Source organism: Lemur catta, chromosome 15 (genome assembly GCF_020740605.2).
Source record: "Lemur catta isolate mLemCat1 chromosome 15, mLemCat1.pri, whole genome shotgun sequence".
Taxonomy (NCBI): Eukaryota; Metazoa; Chordata; class Mammalia; order Primates; family Lemuridae; genus Lemur; species Lemur catta.
In genome coordinates, this window is record NC_059142.1 from 7,862,833 (window position 1) to 7,882,168 (window position 19,336).

General features: G+C 42.8%; 1 protein-coding gene across 1 annotated transcript in view; it reads right to left on the reverse strand.

Annotated features, from left to right (window-relative positions):
* Positions 1-19,336, reverse strand: part of DNAH9 (dynein axonemal heavy chain 9) — a 313,352-nt gene that overhangs the window by 202,496 nt on the left and 91,520 nt on the right. Inside the window, exons 27-28 of the mRNA XM_045527160.1 lie at positions 8,121-8,277; positions 1,460-1,564 (exon numbers count right to left, since the gene is read on the reverse strand). Coding sequence (XP_045383116.1) covers positions 1,460-1,564; positions 8,121-8,277 — 262 coding nt within the window. The remainder of the gene's footprint in view (positions 1-1,459; positions 1,565-8,120; positions 8,278-19,336) is intronic.

Sequence of the window (19,336 nt, forward strand, 5' to 3'; positions counted from 1 at the left end):
ACATCTGCACCCAGACAGTGTGGTGGGGCACTGGGTGTTCACCCTAAGCCTGCCACTCTCCAACAGTCTGTCCTCAGACACATCACATTTACTCTCTGTTTTTCACTTTCTCCATACATGTCATGGGATAACAGTGGCTTGTAGGGCCATTGTGTGGATGGAAGAGATGAAATATGAAGAGTGCCTGGTACAGAACAGACTTTCAACAAGGGTTTATTCCCTTCCCCCTGCCCCCTTCTATTGCTCCCATTGTCTATGGCTGTGGTCCCCAACCCCTGGGCTGAGGACCGGTACCAGTCCATGGCTTGTTAGGAACCAGCTGCACAGCAGCAGTGGTCAAAGCTTCATCTGTATTTATAGCTGCTCCCCATCACTCACATCACTGCCTGAGCTCTGCCTCCTGTCAGATCAATGGTGGCATTAGATTCTCATAGGAGCATGAACCCTACTGTAAACTGTGTGTGCAAGGGATCTATGTTGTGAACTCCTTATCAGAATCTAATCCCTGATGATCTGAGGTGGAGCTGAGGCAGTGATGCTAGCACTGGGGAGTGACTGCAAATACAGATTATCATTAGCAGAGCTGCAAGATAAATGTAATGCGCTTGAATCATCCTGAAACCATCTCCCCCTCCACTGTCCATGGAAAAATTGTCTTCCATGAAACCAATCCCTGGTGCCAAAAAAGTTGGGGGCTGCTGGTCTATGGGATCCTTACCCTAATTCAAATCCTCTCCAGCCTTTCCTGGACTGGCTTCAAAGTCACACATTTGGAAATCTTGTCCTACACTGTGAGTCAGAATTCAAGTCACTTCTAGAACATTGAAAGTGCTCATGTATATCTCAAGAACTCAAGTTTTTTTCAAGTTAGGGACACATCCTATTCAACTGGAGAACTTCATGCCAGTCTTTAGCACAGGGCTTACTATGTCCTTGGTGTAGAATAAATGCCTTCTGAATGACCTGAAAGACTTACATCAGATCTGACTCCAAAAGATGACTTCATTCAATAGCATTCACACCACACTCCTCATTTAATATACAATTGAGTGAATTTCGCTGAAAGAGGTGTAGCAACTTGCCCAAAGATGCCAATAGGAAGTGAAAGAGCTGAAATTTAAGCCCCGGTGGATATTCATAGCGCATGATCTTTCCAAGGAGCTGGGCACCGCCATCTTGGTTGATCCTTTCTGCACCCCAGTAGAGCAGACAGGACAGGTATTCTGTGTCCCCATTTCACAGAGAAGAAAGCAGAGTCCCACAGCCAGTAAATGGATCTTCTTTGGTGGGTCAATGCAGGGCATCTGTATTGGCCTGATTTTAGAGGGTGGAGGGACAGCACGGATGGCGAGGGGGAAAGGGAAGTGGGTGGGGAGGAGAGGCTAAAAACAAGAGGACGTAGACGTCCACAGTGCTCCACACAAAGACCAGGAGGCTGCCACCAACCTTCAGCCCCTACCTGCACTGCCACCACTGACAAGACCTCCACGGAGATGCGATTAAACTCATCAAAGCAGCCCCAGGCACCAGTCTGAGCGAGGCCTTTGTAGATGTTGCCGCAAGACTGCAACAAAATATACAAAGATTAAATTACCAACAGTGCTGGGCTTATCGATACATGTCTAAGTCATTTTCTATCTTCTTTATTATGGATATTTCCAGTTCCCTACAGACCACTGGTCAGAAACTTGTATTAAAATTTCAAGAACAATTAAATTTTTGATGGTTATGGGGTTCCAACTGAAGCCACAGGATCAAACAGAACCTTTTCAAGACACTTGGATGAAAATCCTTTTAAAATGTCATCAGGGTTGCATTACTGTTGATTCTGTAGCTTTCAAAATCCCAGGAAATGAATAAAAGATGATTTTTCTTATACCGTACAGACAAAAAGCCTTCCCCTCAGCCTTTGGCATGCAGTGTGCTGATGGAAAAGTTTACATCTGTATCTTTAAATCCATGCCCAACCGCCCAGTTTTCCCAGGGTGATGGGGAGTTGGAGATGAGAATAGGAGGTGATAACATCTATAGAGAATAAACTACAAGCAAATCTTTTCAAATGAATGCAAGGAAATAATTTTGAAGGGAAGAAGTTATTTCTGTCCTAAAAATAAAAACCATTCCGGGCATTCAATGTGAACTAGTAAACCAAGAAGGAACATAAAGGGATAGCTTACTGGGAGACACTCTGAAGGTCATTGGCAAGAAGACATCATTAAAATGCTGGGGAAATTCAAATAATGGAAAAGTTCCACTCATTTATTCAATAGGTGTTTCTTCACTCTCAGCTCTGTGCATAGGTCACATGCTAGACCCAGGGCAGCTCGGTCTCTCTGAGAACTTTTAGTTAGGTCGTGGAGATAGGGTATATAAATAAATCAGAAAAATTACTACGTGAGTAGTGCTTCCAGTGGATATATAGACCACAAATGTTATGGAGTTCAGAAAGGAGTGGGTCACAGTGTTCCAGAGTGATCAGTTTCACCAAAGAGGTAAATAGAAGATGGTAGTGCAACAGCATTTCCCAAAGTTTATTTCATGGAACCCCAGACATGAGAGATGCTCCTTGAAGAAAAGACATTATGGAGAACCAAGTTTGGGCAACGCTTACATTCTCTAACCCACTTTGGCCAAGTTACAATATAGATTAGCATTGTAAGGGCCCTGAGAAGTCCTGCAACAAAAAATTAACTTTGTTATATGGCTGGGGTTTTTTCCCCCTTGTGGAACCCCGGATTTTTTCAGAATGCACTCGGGCAAATGTTGGTAGAGTGGAAAGATCATAAGAATATAGTCATAAGATCCGGGGTAGTGCTACTCACAAGAGCTTTGTGCTTCCAAGCATACATGGGAAATGATGGCTTCACAGGCTAGGAGTGTCTGTGTAGACAGAAGGGGTGGGGAAAGGCTTTTGAGGAGGAGGAAAAGTCATGCAAGAATGATGAGCAAAATAATGACGTGTCCAGAGAAAAATAAAGGTGCCCTTTTGATTGGAAAGTTGAATTACAGAAGCAAATCCTGTTTACAAAATCCTTGTGTTATTGTGGGGATCTTTGGAGGTTTGGAGCAGAGAACGTGATTGAAGCAACATTTTTGGAGAATCAGTTTAATATCCAATAGGCTGGATGCAGGGCAGACTTTAAGGAGGGAGGGAGAAATGCATCCCACCTTTTATTAAGCTACTGGAGTTAGTGGATTTCTCTATTCATTCAACAAACATTTATTGAGCGTGTACCAGTTATTGAAATTGTTCTAGTTCATGAAGAATCTGCTGTGAACAAGATAGACACACTTCTCTTCAGGGACCATACATTCTAGTGAGGAAAACAATGAACAACAACAAAAAGACAGTGATAAAGTCACACTGAAGTCTTAGAATGAGGATCATCACTGGGTAGTCAGGGACATTCTCCCTGAAGAAGTGACATAAATTCCAGACATTGTGTTTGTGTGCTTTAGATTATTCCATTTCATTCTCAAAACAATCCTACGGGTAGATATATATATCTCGCCACCTGTGTATACACACACATATGCATATTTATGTGTACATGTATATAGCTATATATCAACCTGTCAAGGGTACAAATACTAAATGCGAATTCAGAAATAAAAATCCGTGCTTACCTATTCACAATGGCCAAGATAATGGAATCAACCTAAGTGTCCATCAATGGCTTAATGAATAAAGAAATATGGTGTATATATATACAATGGAATATTTTTCTGCCATAAAAAGGAAATCCTGTCATCTGCAGCAACATGGATGGAACTGGAGGACATTGTGCTATGTGAAATAAGCCAGGCACAGAAAGACAAATATCGCATGTTCTCACTCACATATGGCAGCTAAAAAAGTTGACCTCCTGGAGGCAGAGAGTAGAATGATGGTTACCAGAGGCTGGGGAAAGGAAGGGGGTGGGGGATGAAGAGAGGTTGGTTAATGGGTACAAATATACAGTTAGAAGGAGTAAGTTCTTGTGCTCGATAGCATGGTAAGGTGACTACAGTTAACAATAATTTATTGTATATTTCAAAATAGCTGGAAGAAAAGATTTGGAATGGTGCCAACACAGAGAAATGAAAAATGAGGTGATGCATCTCCTAAATACCCTGATTTGATCATTACACATAGTATGTGTGTATCAAAATGTCACATGCACCCCATAAATATGTACGATTATGATAGACCAATTAAAAAGAGTTTAAAAATCCATGCCTAACAGTGGTTTTGGAAGCTTTTAAAACTGTGGACCCCTTTCATAAATGGAAACCCAATATATAAAATAAAAGACAGTAGAGTTTCATAGGCAAATGCCTGTTACCCCCACACTTTATCCAATGTGAGCCTGTGGCTGAACCTCGGGACTCTACATGACCCCATGTGTCTACCCCACCACACAGCTCCGGTGCTGTCAGGCCGTGGCGTGGCCTCGCCATGGGATGGGGAGCTTCTGGATTAGGACAACGGCGAGAAGAATAGGGTCAAAGGCCTGGAAGTGAGAGGAGAATCGACGCTGGTGACTGATCAGAGCTTGGGAAGGAAGGACATGAAACGACCAGGCTGTCTTAAGATTCCACCAGGATCTTGCGGAACACGAGACGCTCGTTCCTGCTGGGATGAGGAACGCGGCAGGGAGGAAGGTGGAGTGTCGACCACAACACGAGAGAAGAGCACCCCCGTGGTGACGCCCACTTGTCAGAGAGAGAAGAGACTAGAACCTGGGGAACCCGGAGAAGAGAGGTGGGAGCCATCGGCACACACGTCCAGCTGGACATTGTGACGGAGGCCCAGCCAATGAGACTGAGAAGCCGGGAGATCAGAGCCAGGAGGAGAACTGCGGAAGTGGGATGTTTCAGAGAAGCCACAGGCGTCTCAAGATAAGCGCAGCCTCCGTGGAATGGCTGCTACAGAGAGTTCCAGCAGTGATTCCAGACGCTCTCGGGTTCAAAACCATTTGGTGCTCCTGCAATAGCCTCTCCAAATTGGGGTCAAGGGGGAGAGGATTGCCTCTATAATATGAAGGACACTTCAGCACTAAAACTGCAAGCATTTCCAGAGAAATTGGCTAGTCTTATGGGTTTTCTGACCAGCACTGACAGTAAAGCAATAACCTTCCCTGTTCCCCCAAGTCCTCACACTGACCTTACACCCACCCCAGCCCACGAGCACCCCCACTCCTCCCGGAGCTAAATGGGCGGGTGTTCCTTACAGGATGGCTGAGGCGGAGGGGACGGCGTGGGTCCTTGACACAGCCCAAACTCTCCCCTTTAACTCTTCCCTTTGCGTCACCATGTCCCCAGGTATCATTTGCCTTTCTTTTCTTTTTTTAAAGCCTCTTAATCTTTCTTTTCCTTCTCTACTACCCCGTTAGCTGCTGCTCCCTTCTAGTTTGAATGACTGCAGTGTTCTTACCAAAGGCTTTTCCCCCACCCAATCTCTTCCTGACCTGGTTCATCCACTGTCCCATCCTGTGCTGTCACTCCTGTTCAGAAGCCGGCAGCGTCCTTCTGCAGCCCCTTCAAGGTAAGATGCACCCAGCGGCCTTCAGCCCTTCCTCTCATTACTCAACCCGACCGCCCTGCTCCTCCTGTTTCTCCATCCTCCCTAACAGCTGGATCCTTGTTCCCTGTCCATTTCTAGCTTTTGCTCTGGAGAGACATGAACGGAATGCATTGCTGTAAGTGTCATGAAAGACACATCGAGATGGCCCTGGAAAATACGTGACAGCCCTTCCTGAGCCTCACTCCCTCCATCTCCTTGTCCCAGCTGGCGCCGTTAGGAGGGCTCAGGGACAAAGTCAGAAGGAAATGTGGGGGATGGACATCAGCTGCAGACAGAACCTGCTCATGGCTTTAGAGCTGACACGTTCACGGGTTAGGCTGTACTGAAATGTCGCATGGCCTGTCTGGCATTAGCTCCCACATTGAAACAGCCTTGGTTCGGTTTCATGTCCTCCACAATGTCTTCCAGGACCAGCACATTCTGTGGCTCCCCTCTACTCTGGATTATTCCAGGGCCTAGAGTTTGTAGAGCACACATGAGTACTTAGGATTGTGCTATCCGGGTGCTAACTGTAGCTCACTTAATTACTTCATATATCTTTTGTCCCTCCAAATAGATGGGGTTATACCCCATCCCTCTGTGCCTGCCTGTCTATTTATCATCCATCTACCATTTATCTATTTATAATCCATCTACCATCTATCTATCTATTATCGGTTTACCTGTCAATCATCCCTCTATCATTTGCCATCTATCTATCTATCATTTATTTATTTATCTATAATTATATATTTTCTATTTTTGGTGTCTTCCCATAATGCCCACCACATGGCAATACTCGATAAATTAACATGGTTGCTTGTTTTATGATAAAAAATAATTATTAACAGCTGGACAACAGAGAGAGGAGGTCTGCAAAGAGCTTAGCGAGGCTGTTGGTCACATGGGCTGTGTGGTGTCTGGGAAGGGACCACCTTCCTTCTGGGGCATTTCACTATGACTGTACTTACTGACGTTGCTCTGATCTGTGACCAGCCTAAACCGTGTGACCAAAGCTGTGCTCACAGTTCAAACGAACAAAGGGTAGACCCCCCCTCTCGCTCTGTGCTCTTGGAGGAATTGGTGGGGTTAGGGTTCAGTGATTAGTTTTGAAAGCATTGAGGAAAATGGCCTTAGTGACTTCTAGCTGTGGGGTCAGCTCATCTTTTCCTGTTTGTTATGCTCGCCATGGCTTGGAAGAACTCTGGCTGCGTTTCTTCAATCAATACACCATGTCTACACCCAAATGAGTGTGTCTTTTAGAATGTTTCCCTTGGGAGACTATACTTATTTCAGCAATGCTGCCATTGCTGAACTATAGATGAATCTAGAAACTTAAAGTAATCCTGAAGACTTAGTTTATTTCTTTAAAGCGGAAAAAAATCTTTCTTCTTCTAGCCCGACTTAAAGAGAAACATTGTCTTGATGTGTTCATCAATAAATGCAGCTGTGCTAAAATTTAGGGGATGAAGACCATGGGGAAGACACGTATTTGGGGGCTGGATTCTCATTTTGTTTGCTTGATGTGAGAAAACCTGGCACCACAGAATGCTGCAGCTCTTTGCACAGCAGAATTATACACTGCAGAAATTAAACTTACAGAGAATAAATCTCATTTAAAGAGTCCTATACATAACTGCAAGTGTGATCCTGCAATTTCTAAACTTATTTCTACATTTAATTTATTTATAATTGATATAATCACGACTTATATATGCACATATTTAATATATTTAATGCCATTATTTTATTTTTTTCCACTGTAAATTTATTTACATGTCATCCTGTTAACAAAAGGGACTTTAAGGCAGTTTACGGAAACATATAACAAAATAAAAATAATGACACAGGCAATCTGTTATTACATGTTTTTTTAAACAAATCTGAATCAGGTTTTGTTCTAAGCAGAATGTTTCTAGCTAAGAAGTGACCTCACGGGCGTTTTGTTTCTCTGGTTTTTCCCTGTGACACAGAACCTGGAATACATTAATTCTTAAAAAATGATGGGCGCCTGAATGAACAGCATTAGCTTTGCACTCGTCTTCTGTGGGCATCTCTTGCCCGGGTGGGGGCTGATCTAGTCTGTTTTCAGATCACACCTGCACTTGTAGAACATTCTGCTCCTGTAGACAATCTGGGCGATGGGCATGTGTACAGAGGAGCACAGATACATCTAGCTTTTATGTGAAGACAGTGTCTTCGTATTAGCTATTCACAAGGCTTTCTGTGCTTCTAGGACAGACAGTGAACTTAGGACTTTGGATATATATTCAGTTTCTTCATTTTACAGATAATGAAAGAGAGACCCAGGAGGTGAAGGGTACCATCTGTGGCCACAGAGCTCGTTAGGGGAATCGTAATCCACGGGGCTGTGCCTCCTTGTCACATCAAAGGTTCACAGGGAGGCCAACGAGCTCCAGGGCTCAGAGGTCCTCAGATCTACAATGAAGGAGCACACAGAGACCTCCTCATCTGGGCTTCGGAACCTGGGGGAGCTGGTAGCATGGATGAACCTGTCCCTGGTTTGGGCAGCTGCCTGATTTCTAGTCCCTCCCAAAGCGGAGTCGACCTGTACCTTGTAGTCCATCTGCTCTGAGCAGTTGAACACGTAGACCATGACGCCCAGCGCGCGGCCCAAGTCCTTGGTGGTCTCGGTCTTGCCCGTGCCTGCAGGTCCTGCCGGAGCCCCACTCATGGTCAGGTGCAGGGACTGGGTGAGGGTGATGTAGCACCTGCCAAACACAGGAGGGCACAGGTCATCCTCAGGGTCCCAGGTGGCCCTGCTGGGGCCCAGGGAGACAGGGCTAGAGTCCAAGGCCATGTGAGGCCTGACACAGCTTCTGCAAAGGAAAGCCCAGAGAACCCCACTCTCATCTGCTGTCCCTAGTGCTGCGGGAAGGACTTCGTAGAGAGCAATCTGACCAGGACTCTCCCTCCCTAAAGGGTGTCTGTGACTCTCTGCTGGGCTATTCTTGATCTTGCCCTGCTGACCTCTCTAGCTTCGTTTCTCACTCTCCCCTCCCCAAAACCCCAACACTCTGAGGTCCAGCCATGCGGAGCTATGTCCACTTGCCACATACACCTGCACCATGCTTCTCCCCTCTTCTCCCCCTCCCAGCCTCCAACCGTTTGCATCTACCTCGATGATGATCCTCTTCAATCTTTGCCTGGCTAGTGGTCACTAAGCTCTCAGAACTCACACTGGACATTACTTCACCCACAAGTGTTCCCGGGTCCCCCAACACTGGGGTGAGCGAGTAGCTGCTCTCGCAGCTGAGCTGCTACTCCACTTTAACTTCCCATGGGGTCTATGACATACGTCTTCTAGAAATGTCTGCACAAGGTACATGAAGGAGAGGCTATGTTTTATCTGCTTTTTCTTTCATCTCCAGAACAGCACAGCTCTAGGCACATGTACTCCCTCAACAGGTATTTATGAAATATGTGAATGAATTTGTAAATGAATGGATCAATCACTCAATCTATTTACTCCCCCTGTGACTATTTTTGCTAATGACAATAAGATAAACTCAGTCTTAAGCTTATTTCTGGTACTTTTAAAAAGACCTTGTATTTCCATTTGGTGTTGGTTTAAGATGTTCCTTTGGGGTAATAAGCACACAAGAAAATGCTCAAGATCATTGGTCATTAGGGAAATGCAAATTAAATCCATCGTGAGATACAAGTACACACCCACTAGCATGGCTAGAATCAAAAAGACAGACAATAACAAGTGTTGTGAGGGTGTGGAGAAATTGGAAACCTCATACATTGCTGGTGAGAAGATCAAATGGTACAGCCACTTTGGAAGTCAGCTTGGGAGTTTCTTTAAGAGTAAAGCATACCATGTGATTCTGCAATTCCCCTCTTTGGAATTTGCCTGAGCTAAATAAGAACATATATTCACACAAAGACTTGTACATAGTACAATACTCACCTGCTCATAGCCCTTGTTCATAGTAGCAATATTCATAACAGCAGAGAACTAGAAAAAAGCCAATGTCTATCAACAGCGAATAGATGAACAAAATGTGGTCTATCCATGCAGTGGAATACTCTTCATCAATATAAAGGAATGAGGTACTGAGCATGCTACAAAATGATGAACCTTAAAAATATTATGCTAAGTGAAAGAAGCCAGATACAAATGATTATATATTGTCATTGCATTTATATGAAATGTCCAGAAAAGACAAATAAAGACAGCAGCAGATCTGTCTAGGGTTTGGGGTGGGAGCAGGAATTTACTGCAAATAGAGCCAAGGAAATGTTCTAAAACTATATTATTGTGATAGTTGCACAACTCTATATTTACTAAAAATCATTGAATTCTACACTTGTAACAGGTGAACCCTAAGGCATGTAAATTATATCTCAATATTGCAATAAAGCTGTTAAAATTGTGTCATTGGTCTAACTTTTTAATATCTAGCAAATCAATACATAGACTCTTGGCATACAGTCTGGATAGTCTCAGGGGGCTTCCAAAATTAATTCTGTTTCTGAATCTGATGCCTTGAGATGACCAGGTACTCTGAATTAATTCCTTTCATGCCAGAAGGTGACGGGTTTCTACTGACTTCACTAAGTCTAGAATCAAAATGGTTTTGAGAAGACTTGAAGTAAGTTCCTTTTTTTCCCCTTTAAGTGCAAAATTCCCTTATCTGTTTCAGCCTTTCAAAGTAAAACCCAGGAAGGCGGTCTCCCCAGGCCTGGTGGAATCATTACACCATCTCCAGCTTGCCTGTGTAATGGAGTAAGTTGACTCAGCTGATCATGGGGACTTGGGCTGCATTTAACCCCTGGCCCCCCGGGCTCCTGCAGCTGCCTCACTTTCCCTGTTGACATCAGCATGTTGACCTTCACGTGGGCCATGAGGCAAGGCGAGGTGAGTCAGGGTTAAGGTGAAAAGTCGGGTCTCATCTTGTCCTTCTTGGCCACTGTTACCGTTTGGTAACACTTCCTTCCTCCCCCAAACGTTCATAGGTAGATCTTCACAGAGTCCTGTGTGCAGCCTTAACTGCATCTGTCCTCCTGGGTTCTGAGTTTTTGGCTCCAGGTTGGTCCGGTGCCTTCTACCTCTGCCAGCCTCAGGCTTCCTCTAGAACTGCTCGGGGGCCTGAGCAGCCCTGTGGCTCCCAGAAGGAAAGGCCTCGACACAAACTAGCAGTCTTCACTGCCAGACAACTCCCCTCTCCACCTTCCCTCCCGCCCCCTTTCCGTCCCATGGCTCCTCCCTCTGCCAGCCAGAGGGCTGTCACCAGCCTCTGCTCTCTGGAGCTGAGGGGCTCTCAAGGAATTCGGGAATCCAGAAGTGCACGGTTTCACAAAAACAGAATTCTCATAGAAAAACTCAAGAATTCCTTGAAAGAAATCCCTGGAACCGGGTATCAATCTCTTTCTGAGCATCTACCAAGCTTCTATTATCTCCACAAAGCACTTGGGGGAAAACATCAAAATATTATCATTTTTCTCCCCGTTATAATGGAACTTGAGAGCTGGAAGGGATTTCCAAAATCAACTCATCCAATTCCCCTATTTTACAGATGGGTAGACTGAGCTTCAGGGAGGGGAAGTAGGCTGTCTAATGAGTGATAATAAGTAAGGCAGGGCCAGTGGGGCTTTAGCTCAGGCCACGAGAAAAAAACACACAAAAAAGAAAGAAACAGTATTTCCCTTTGCCGCTGCAGAGGTTGCCGCGATGCTTGGGCTAGTCCTAGTCCTTTATGATACAGCCCTGCTCTACAGTTGCCTCTGTGGTCTTGTTACAGTCTCACCTCTTTGGATACCCAAGCCAGCTCCTTCAATCCGCTCCCACTTGCTAGCGTGGCCAGCAGATCGTGCTACGGGAGTTTATGGCAAGGACTCTGGACTCAGACTGAGTTCAAACCTTGCCTCCACTATGAAGCGTCTGTGAGACTTGGCCAAGTTATTAAAATTTCTTTGTGCCTTAAAAAAAAAGGCATCATTGAGATCTATCACATCATATTTTCTTTGTACAAAGGAATTTAGATAAATTTGCTGCTTCAGAAACAATGGAAATTGTGAAAGTGGCAAGGAATCCTTTGAGAAGAGACCTGGAATAAGCAATGAACCCCAGCACAGACGCGGATCAGTTTAGTTTGGTTCCAGGGGGAACGCAGAACCTTTAGTGTTGGAAGAGACCTCAGAGGTGAGGCAGTTTGACTTTCTAACCATGCCGGGCTCTCCCCCACCAACTCCTTCAGATATGATCATGAAGCCTTTTCTTCCAGCAAGGCACAGTTTATTATTCCAGAAGGTGGCCCCTTACACAGTGGGCTGGTTCTAATTGTTTGAAAGACCTTCCTAACACTGAGCTAGAATTAGTTTTCTCTGGGCAAATGACTTCTAAAGGCTTTATTCTTATCTTCCCCACCAAGATCTCATAAGGATAACATGAGACAATAGATTTGAAAGTATCTTGAAAAGTAGAAAGCGGGTCCACTTTCAAGGTATTATTTTCGAGGGAATAAATATATGAAATCCAGCTTTTCTTTTCTTGATAGTTATTCAACTGGAGGATAAAGAAAATGTCAAAGATGCTGTATCTTGGTTTCAGCTGTATCTAGGCTGTGGCTATCACAGAAATGTGGTCTGGATAATCTTAGAGTTGGTGAAAGCATAGTTGGTTTATATTAATTTTCTATTGTTGAGTAACAAATCACCACATACTTGGTGCTTTAAAATAACACCTATTTAATATCTCACTGTTGTATAGGTCAGAAATCAAAGTGGGTTTTCTGCTTAGGGTCTCATAAGGCTAAAATCAAGGTTCACCAGCTGGGCCAGACTCTTGTCTGCAGACCCTGGGGAGGAATTTCCTTCCAAATCCATCCAGATTCTTGGCAGAATTCATTCTTGAGGTCCCTGTTGGTGGCTGTTGGCAAGGGGGTCTCTCAGCCCCTGAAGGCCATTCTACCTTCCTTGGCACAGCGTCCTCTAGCTTCAAAACCAGCAATGGCATGCCACATTCTTCTTGTGCTTAGATCTCTCTGATATCCCCTTCTGCCCTCAGCCAGGAGAAAGCTCTGCTTTTAAAGGCTCATATGATCCCATTAAGTCCACCTGAATAATTTCCCTCTTCCATACAACACAACACAGCCAAGGGAATGGTATCATCACAGTCACAGTTTTTACCCACACTCGAAAGGGAGGGCATGACACAAGGGTGAGAGTCATGGCGGGGGGTGGGGGGTGGGAGGGTCATTCATAGAATTCTGCCTACCACATGGTTCAGTGACCATCACCAAGAAATGAACATGAATGTGACAACATCCTCCTGCAGGCAGCCTCCAGTGGCATGCCCAGGACTCAGCTTAACTTGAACTAAGAAATAATTGATTAATAGAAGATTGACCAAAATTCTAAATATGTTTTTGTCTATTTTGTCAAAGATTAGATAGTTATATGAGGATGATTTTATATTTGGGTTTTCTGTTCTGTTCCACTGGTCTGTGTCCCTGCCCTTGTGCCAATACCAAGCAGTTTTAAGAACCACAGCTTTGTAGTATAGTTTGAAGTCTGGCAAATCAATACCTCCCATTTTGTTTTTATTGCTTAAGATTGCTTTTGCTATACGGGGTCTTCTCTGATTCCATACAAAGTGTATAATTATTTTTTCTAAATCTGTGAAAAATGATGTTGGTATTTTAATAGGAATTGCATTGAATCTATAGATTACTTTGGGTAGTATAGACATTTTAACGATGTTAATTCTTCCAATCCATGAGCATGGTATGGATTTCCACTTATTTACGTGTTCTGCAATTTCCTTCCTTAGCGTTTCATAGTTCTCTTTATAGAGGTCCTTTACCTCTTTAGTTAAATATATTCCTAGATATTTTATTTTCTTTGTTGCTATTTTGAAAGGTATTGAGTCCTTAATTTGGTTCTCCGATTGAATGGTATTGGCATATATGAATGCCTCTGATTTGTGTGTATTGACTTTGTAACCTGAGACATTACTGAATTCGTTAATTAATTCCAGGAGTCTCTTGGTTGAGTCCTTGGGGTTTTCCAGATACAACATCATGTCATCAGCAAAGAGTGAGAGTTTGATCTCTTCTGTCCCTATTTGGACACCTTTGATTCTGCTCTCTTGTCTGATAGCTCTCGCAAGGACTTCCAATACTATGTTGAAAAGTAATGGGGACAGTGGGCAGCCTTGTCTGGTTCCAGTTCTGAGTGGGAATGCTTTCAGTTTTTCCCCATTCAGTATGATGTTGGCTGTGGGTTTGTCATATATGGCTTGTATTATTTTTAGGTAGGTCCCATTTATGCCTATCTATCTAATCTTTGACAAAATAGACAAAAACATACTCTGGGGACAAGAGTCCCTATTCAATAAATGGTGCTGGGAAAACTGGATAGCCACATGTAGAAGACTGAAACAGGACCCACAGATTTCACCTCTCACAAAAATCAAATCACGGTGGATAACAGATTTAAACCTTAAATGGGAAACAATTAGAATTCTAGAAGAAAATGTAGGAAAGACTCTTACAGACATTGGTCTAGGCAAAGAATTTATGAAGAAAACCCCTAAGGCAATCGCAGCAACAACAAAAATAAACGACTGGGACCTGATTAAATTAAAAAGCTTCTGCACAGCCAAAGAAATAGTCATGAAAATAAACAGACAGCCTACAGAATGGGAAAAAATTTTCGCATACTACACATCAGATAAAAGACTGATAACAAGAATCTATTTAGAACTCAGGAAAATCAGCAGGAAAAAATCAAACAATCCTATCAAAAAATGGGCAAAGGACATGAATAGAAAATTTTCAAAAGAAGACATAAGAATGGCCAAAAAACATATCAAAAAATGCTCAACATCCCTAATCATCAGGGAAATGCAAATCAAAACCACAATGAGATACCACTTAACTCCGGTGAGAATGGCCTTTATCAAAAAATCCCAAAACAACACATGTTGGCGTGGATGCGGAGAGACAGGAACACTCATACACTGCTGGTGGGAATGCAAACTAGTGCAACCCCTATGGAAAGCAATATGGAGATACCTTAAACAGATTCAAGTAGACCTACCATTTGATCCAGCAATCCCATTATTGGGCATATACCCAGAAGAACAAAAGTCATTCTTTAACAAAGACACCTGTACCCGAATGTTTATAGCAGCACAATTTACAATCGCAAGGATGTGGAAACAACCCAAGTGCCCATCAATCCACGAATGGATTAGTAAACTGTGGTATATGTATACCATGGAGTACTACTCAGCTATAAGAAATAACAATGATACGACATCTCTTTGGTTCTCCTGGAGAGAGCTGGAACCCATTATACTAAGTGAAGTATCCAAAGAATGGAAAAACAAGCATCACATGTACTCACCAGAAAACTGGTTTCCCTGATCATCACCTAAATGTACATCAGGGAAGGATACCAATTGGATATCAGACTGGGATGGGGGGTGGGGGGAGGGGATGGGTGTATGCCTACATGATGAGTGCATTGCACACCCTCTGGGGAATGGTCATGCTTGAAGGTGCAGACCCGGGGAGGTGGGGGGGGGAGGGGATGGAGGTATGACTACATGATGAGTGCCAGGTGCACTGTCTGGAGAATGAGAACGGACGCGCTTGGGACTCTGACTCGGGGGGATGGGTGGGACATGGAAAATGTATATAACCTAAACTTATGTACCCCCATGATGAGCTGAAATAAAAAAATATATATATATAATAAAAAAAAAAAAAAAAAGAAAATAAATTTGTTTGAAATTTGAAAAAAAAAAAAATTCTAAATAATGCTAACAATTAAAAATGAGGGGATAGACCTGACAAAGTCAAATTTAAGAGAAACAAATATAGGTGATTATTGAACTGATCTTGAAATGAGCAGAGACTTTCTAAGCATAAAAGTAATAAAAGAACACCCCAGAGAAAAATGGGCAATGACCGCAATAAATAATTCACAGGGAAAGAAAATGTAGTAGCCAATAAACACATAAAAATGCTCAACCTGTGAATAATTAAGGACATTCAAATCGAGGCAAGAGACAATTTTGACTGATAAAATTAATAAAAAATGTAACAGTAATACTTAATGCTGGTCAGAGTGTTGTGTGATGAACGCTTTCATAAAATACTCATGAGGGTGGGAACAACATTTTTTTTCCAAGAACAATTTAAAGTATGTATCATCTAATTATTCTGCTTCTTGGAATCTATCATAAGGAAATAAGAAATTTGGTCAAAATTTACATGTAAATAAGTTTATACAGGTCCACTTTTAATAGTAACAGCTTAGATATAACTTAAAGACCAATAATACAGCTATGTTACATGAATTATAGGATACTTGTAAATAGACTACAATTCAACTATTAAAGTGTTTCAGAAGAATATTTAGAGAATATTTCTCTCAGTTTGCATGTTAAAAAAAACAAAAAAGAACATGCACAATGCAATGTTTAACAAAACAAGCAATCCATGGTATTTTATATACAGCATGTGATCTCAATTTCATTTTTCATAATCTGCATGTAGAAGGAAACAGGCTAAATATTAAGAGTGGCTATTTTTGCGTGACTTTTATTTTCTTTTTTAAAGATTACTAAGTTTTGCAGATTTTCTCCAATAAAAACATCAGAGAAAAACTTAAAAAGAAAGTTGTACGACATTTGCTATTTGTGTCCTTGTCCAGCAAATCACCTTCAAAGACTCTTGCATCAATTATATTTCACCTACTTGCAGGAGTTCTTGAGAAATTAAGGGGTACTCAAAATTGATATGTAGTCGATTAAAACAGTGCTTCACACAGCCCAGGGCAGAAAGGGGTACCTGTGTGTGAAGGAGACGGAAGAGAAGTAAAGTGGAGGTCATCCAAAGTCAAGAAACAACTTATGAGAATTGCTTTTGTTCAGCCTGAGAAAGCATTTCTATTTCGTGCTTCAACTTAGTGTTGTGCCAAAGTCCTGTGACAAGGGCTGAGCCATCGCACCCACTTATATATGCAAGTCCCATCCAGGCAGTGGGAAATTCCAGAGAAACAGGCATAATCAGTCGGATGTACTGTAATATGGGTGTACTTTTAATGAATGTGCAGAGGTTGTACGGATCAATTGTCCATTTGATTAATTCTTCTGGCAGGAGAGAATTAAATGTACTTAGGCTGCACACCAGTAAAGGCTGAATGCTTTTTAAATTGTGATTTTCTGTGTTGAGGACAATTTTTTTTCTGGGCCAAACATTTCTTGAGATAATAATGGAAGTCAACGAGAGAATGGAATTTGCCGTATAAATATTCAACTACATAGTACTTTGTCAGAAAAGCATCTCATGTGTAAACAAGGTTAAGGTCTATATGGTATTCACCATTATTTGCAGCAAATCTTCCTTTCAAGTTCTTATTTGCATCATTTCACAGAAGAGTGATAAATCCCTGTTTTAGAAATAATTCATTGTCAAAACTTTACCCTTTCCCTCTCTAAGGCATTCAGCATTTGTGTACTAGAGAACTCTCAGTCTAAAAGAGGTAATTATCTTCTTTAACTCCCAGGCAGGTCTAAGGCCCAGGGAAAAGAAAAATCTTGTACTTTTTATCATTTGGAATGACAATGTCTGATATGTCGGTGGAAGGAAGGAAATGTTCCAATGGGATAGGGAAGCTAGGTACATACCTAGAGGCTCAGAAATCATTTTACTGCATTCACTCAAGGAGTATTTCTTGAATGTCTATTATGTCCTGGACACAGGGCTAGGTCCTGGGAGTAGAGCAGAGAGCAGATGGAAGTCAATGTTATCATGGAACATATAGTCTAGAGTGGGAGGCAGACATTAATCAAACTGTTCAAATGTATAATGGCTTAACTATACTGTTCCCAGCACTACAAAATTCCAAACTGTAAGCTCATATTCCAAAGCAGGCAGAAAAACTCACTGCAGTCAGGAATACTCTACCAGATTTCCCCTGCTGTTGATGGATGTCTTGCTGAGAATCTTCATAAAGACAAAGACACTGGACAGGGTCCAGTCTGGATGAAAAGGTGAGAAAACTTTTCCTTTAACCCACCCTGGATGAGCCCCTCCAACTAGTGGGGCCACTTAAAGGCCAAGTAAAATCTTAAGACTCCATCCCCCCCAGAGTTGCTGATGCCTTTGTCATTCCAGCTGCAGAGAGAGCTACGTCTCCCTCTAAGCAGTTGCTGTTTGCGTTTGTCTTAAGCTGAGGTGGGGAGGAGGGTGGGTTTCCAGCAGAGCCCAAAAGACAGAGTAGCTGCTCCTTCCTCTTTGGGAGCCAAGATGCAAACGGAGTCCTGGGTAGATCCTTCCCCTAGATCAATTTCCCCTTCTTGATTCTGTCTATGCTGATGATCTTGGCATTTGACATTCAAACATCATTCATTCATTCCACAAATAGTAATTCGACACCTACGAGGTAGGTGCTGGTGACATCACAGCAAATAAGACAGACAAAGGTTCCTCACTGCAAGGAGCTTACACTCCAAAGGGCAATGCAGACGGCAAGCAAGCAAGGTCATTTCAGAATGGTGGAGACGTTAGGAAGAAAATAAACAGGGGATCTCTCAGGGTTATCTTCTGGGCATGTGTGAGGGGGGAGAGGCTGCCTTTTAGAAAGAGTGGTCAGGGAAGGCCTCAGGGAACTGAGAGGAGAACAGAGGATCAGTGGTGCCAGTGGAGAAGGGTGTTCCACGCAGAAGGAACCATGTGTGTGAAGGCTCCAAGATGAAACGAACTTCAAGCAATCAAGGATTAGCAAGGAGGCCGTGTGGTTGAAATGTAGGCAGTGAGGCATCAGGGCAGTGGACAGGAATTACCAGGTCCTGTGAGGAGTTCAGGTTTTAGTCCAAGAGTGGCGGGAGCTGCTAGAGATGGTGATGGGACTTCTACAGAGTCCCACAGGAAAGAGAGCTCTGAAAGTAAGAGGGGAGCAGTGGGACTCTGGGTGGAAGAACTTTCCAGACTGGGCAGGAAAATGAGTTAAATAAATGGAAAACACGAGGGGAGATGAACCATCTTGACCATGACTGTTCAGCAGGGAGGTCTTGACCCACGGATGATGTTGAGATTTTCAAGTACTCTGGACTTCCTATGCCCGATTCGTTCCGCGAGCACAGTAACTGCAATTTAACTAATTTGGAAATATTTATCAGATATCTGGAAATATATCTGAGGATTTGACTAAAACACAGGCAACATCACTGAAAATAGGCAGAGAGAGATTAAGTAAAAGATGGCACAGAGTCTATCTGGACATTTTAACCTTCACAGTTTATGACAATCTCTTCATTACCTACAAGTCATTTCTTTCGGGGAGCCAGTCATTCAGATATACACCTTTTTCTGGAGAAGGGGAGATTTAGTGGTCAATGGGATTATAAGGAAAGGGCGTGAACTCTTAGCAGAATTCACAGAAATCTCAGCAGAATTAAAATATCATTTCTCACATAGACCATGACCTTGATTCCCTGCCCTCCCCCTTCTTTGCCTGTGTTTTGCCGTCAGATGAATCTCCAAAAAGTACAGATTTCATCATTGTGCTCCTCTGATGAAAATTTTCCAACAGTTTATCACGACTTATGGATAAAGAATATATTCCTCACACTCTGTAGTCTGACTCCTTTATGGCTGATGACCTCCCCCAACGTCAAAAGAGTCTACACTCCCTGTCCCAGGAACACATCTGAGTTTTCCCACTTGCATGACTTTGTCCACCACTTTCCAGGAATGTTAATCAGCAGCTCTTTAACTTTTGGGGATCTAGATCACTTTAACAATT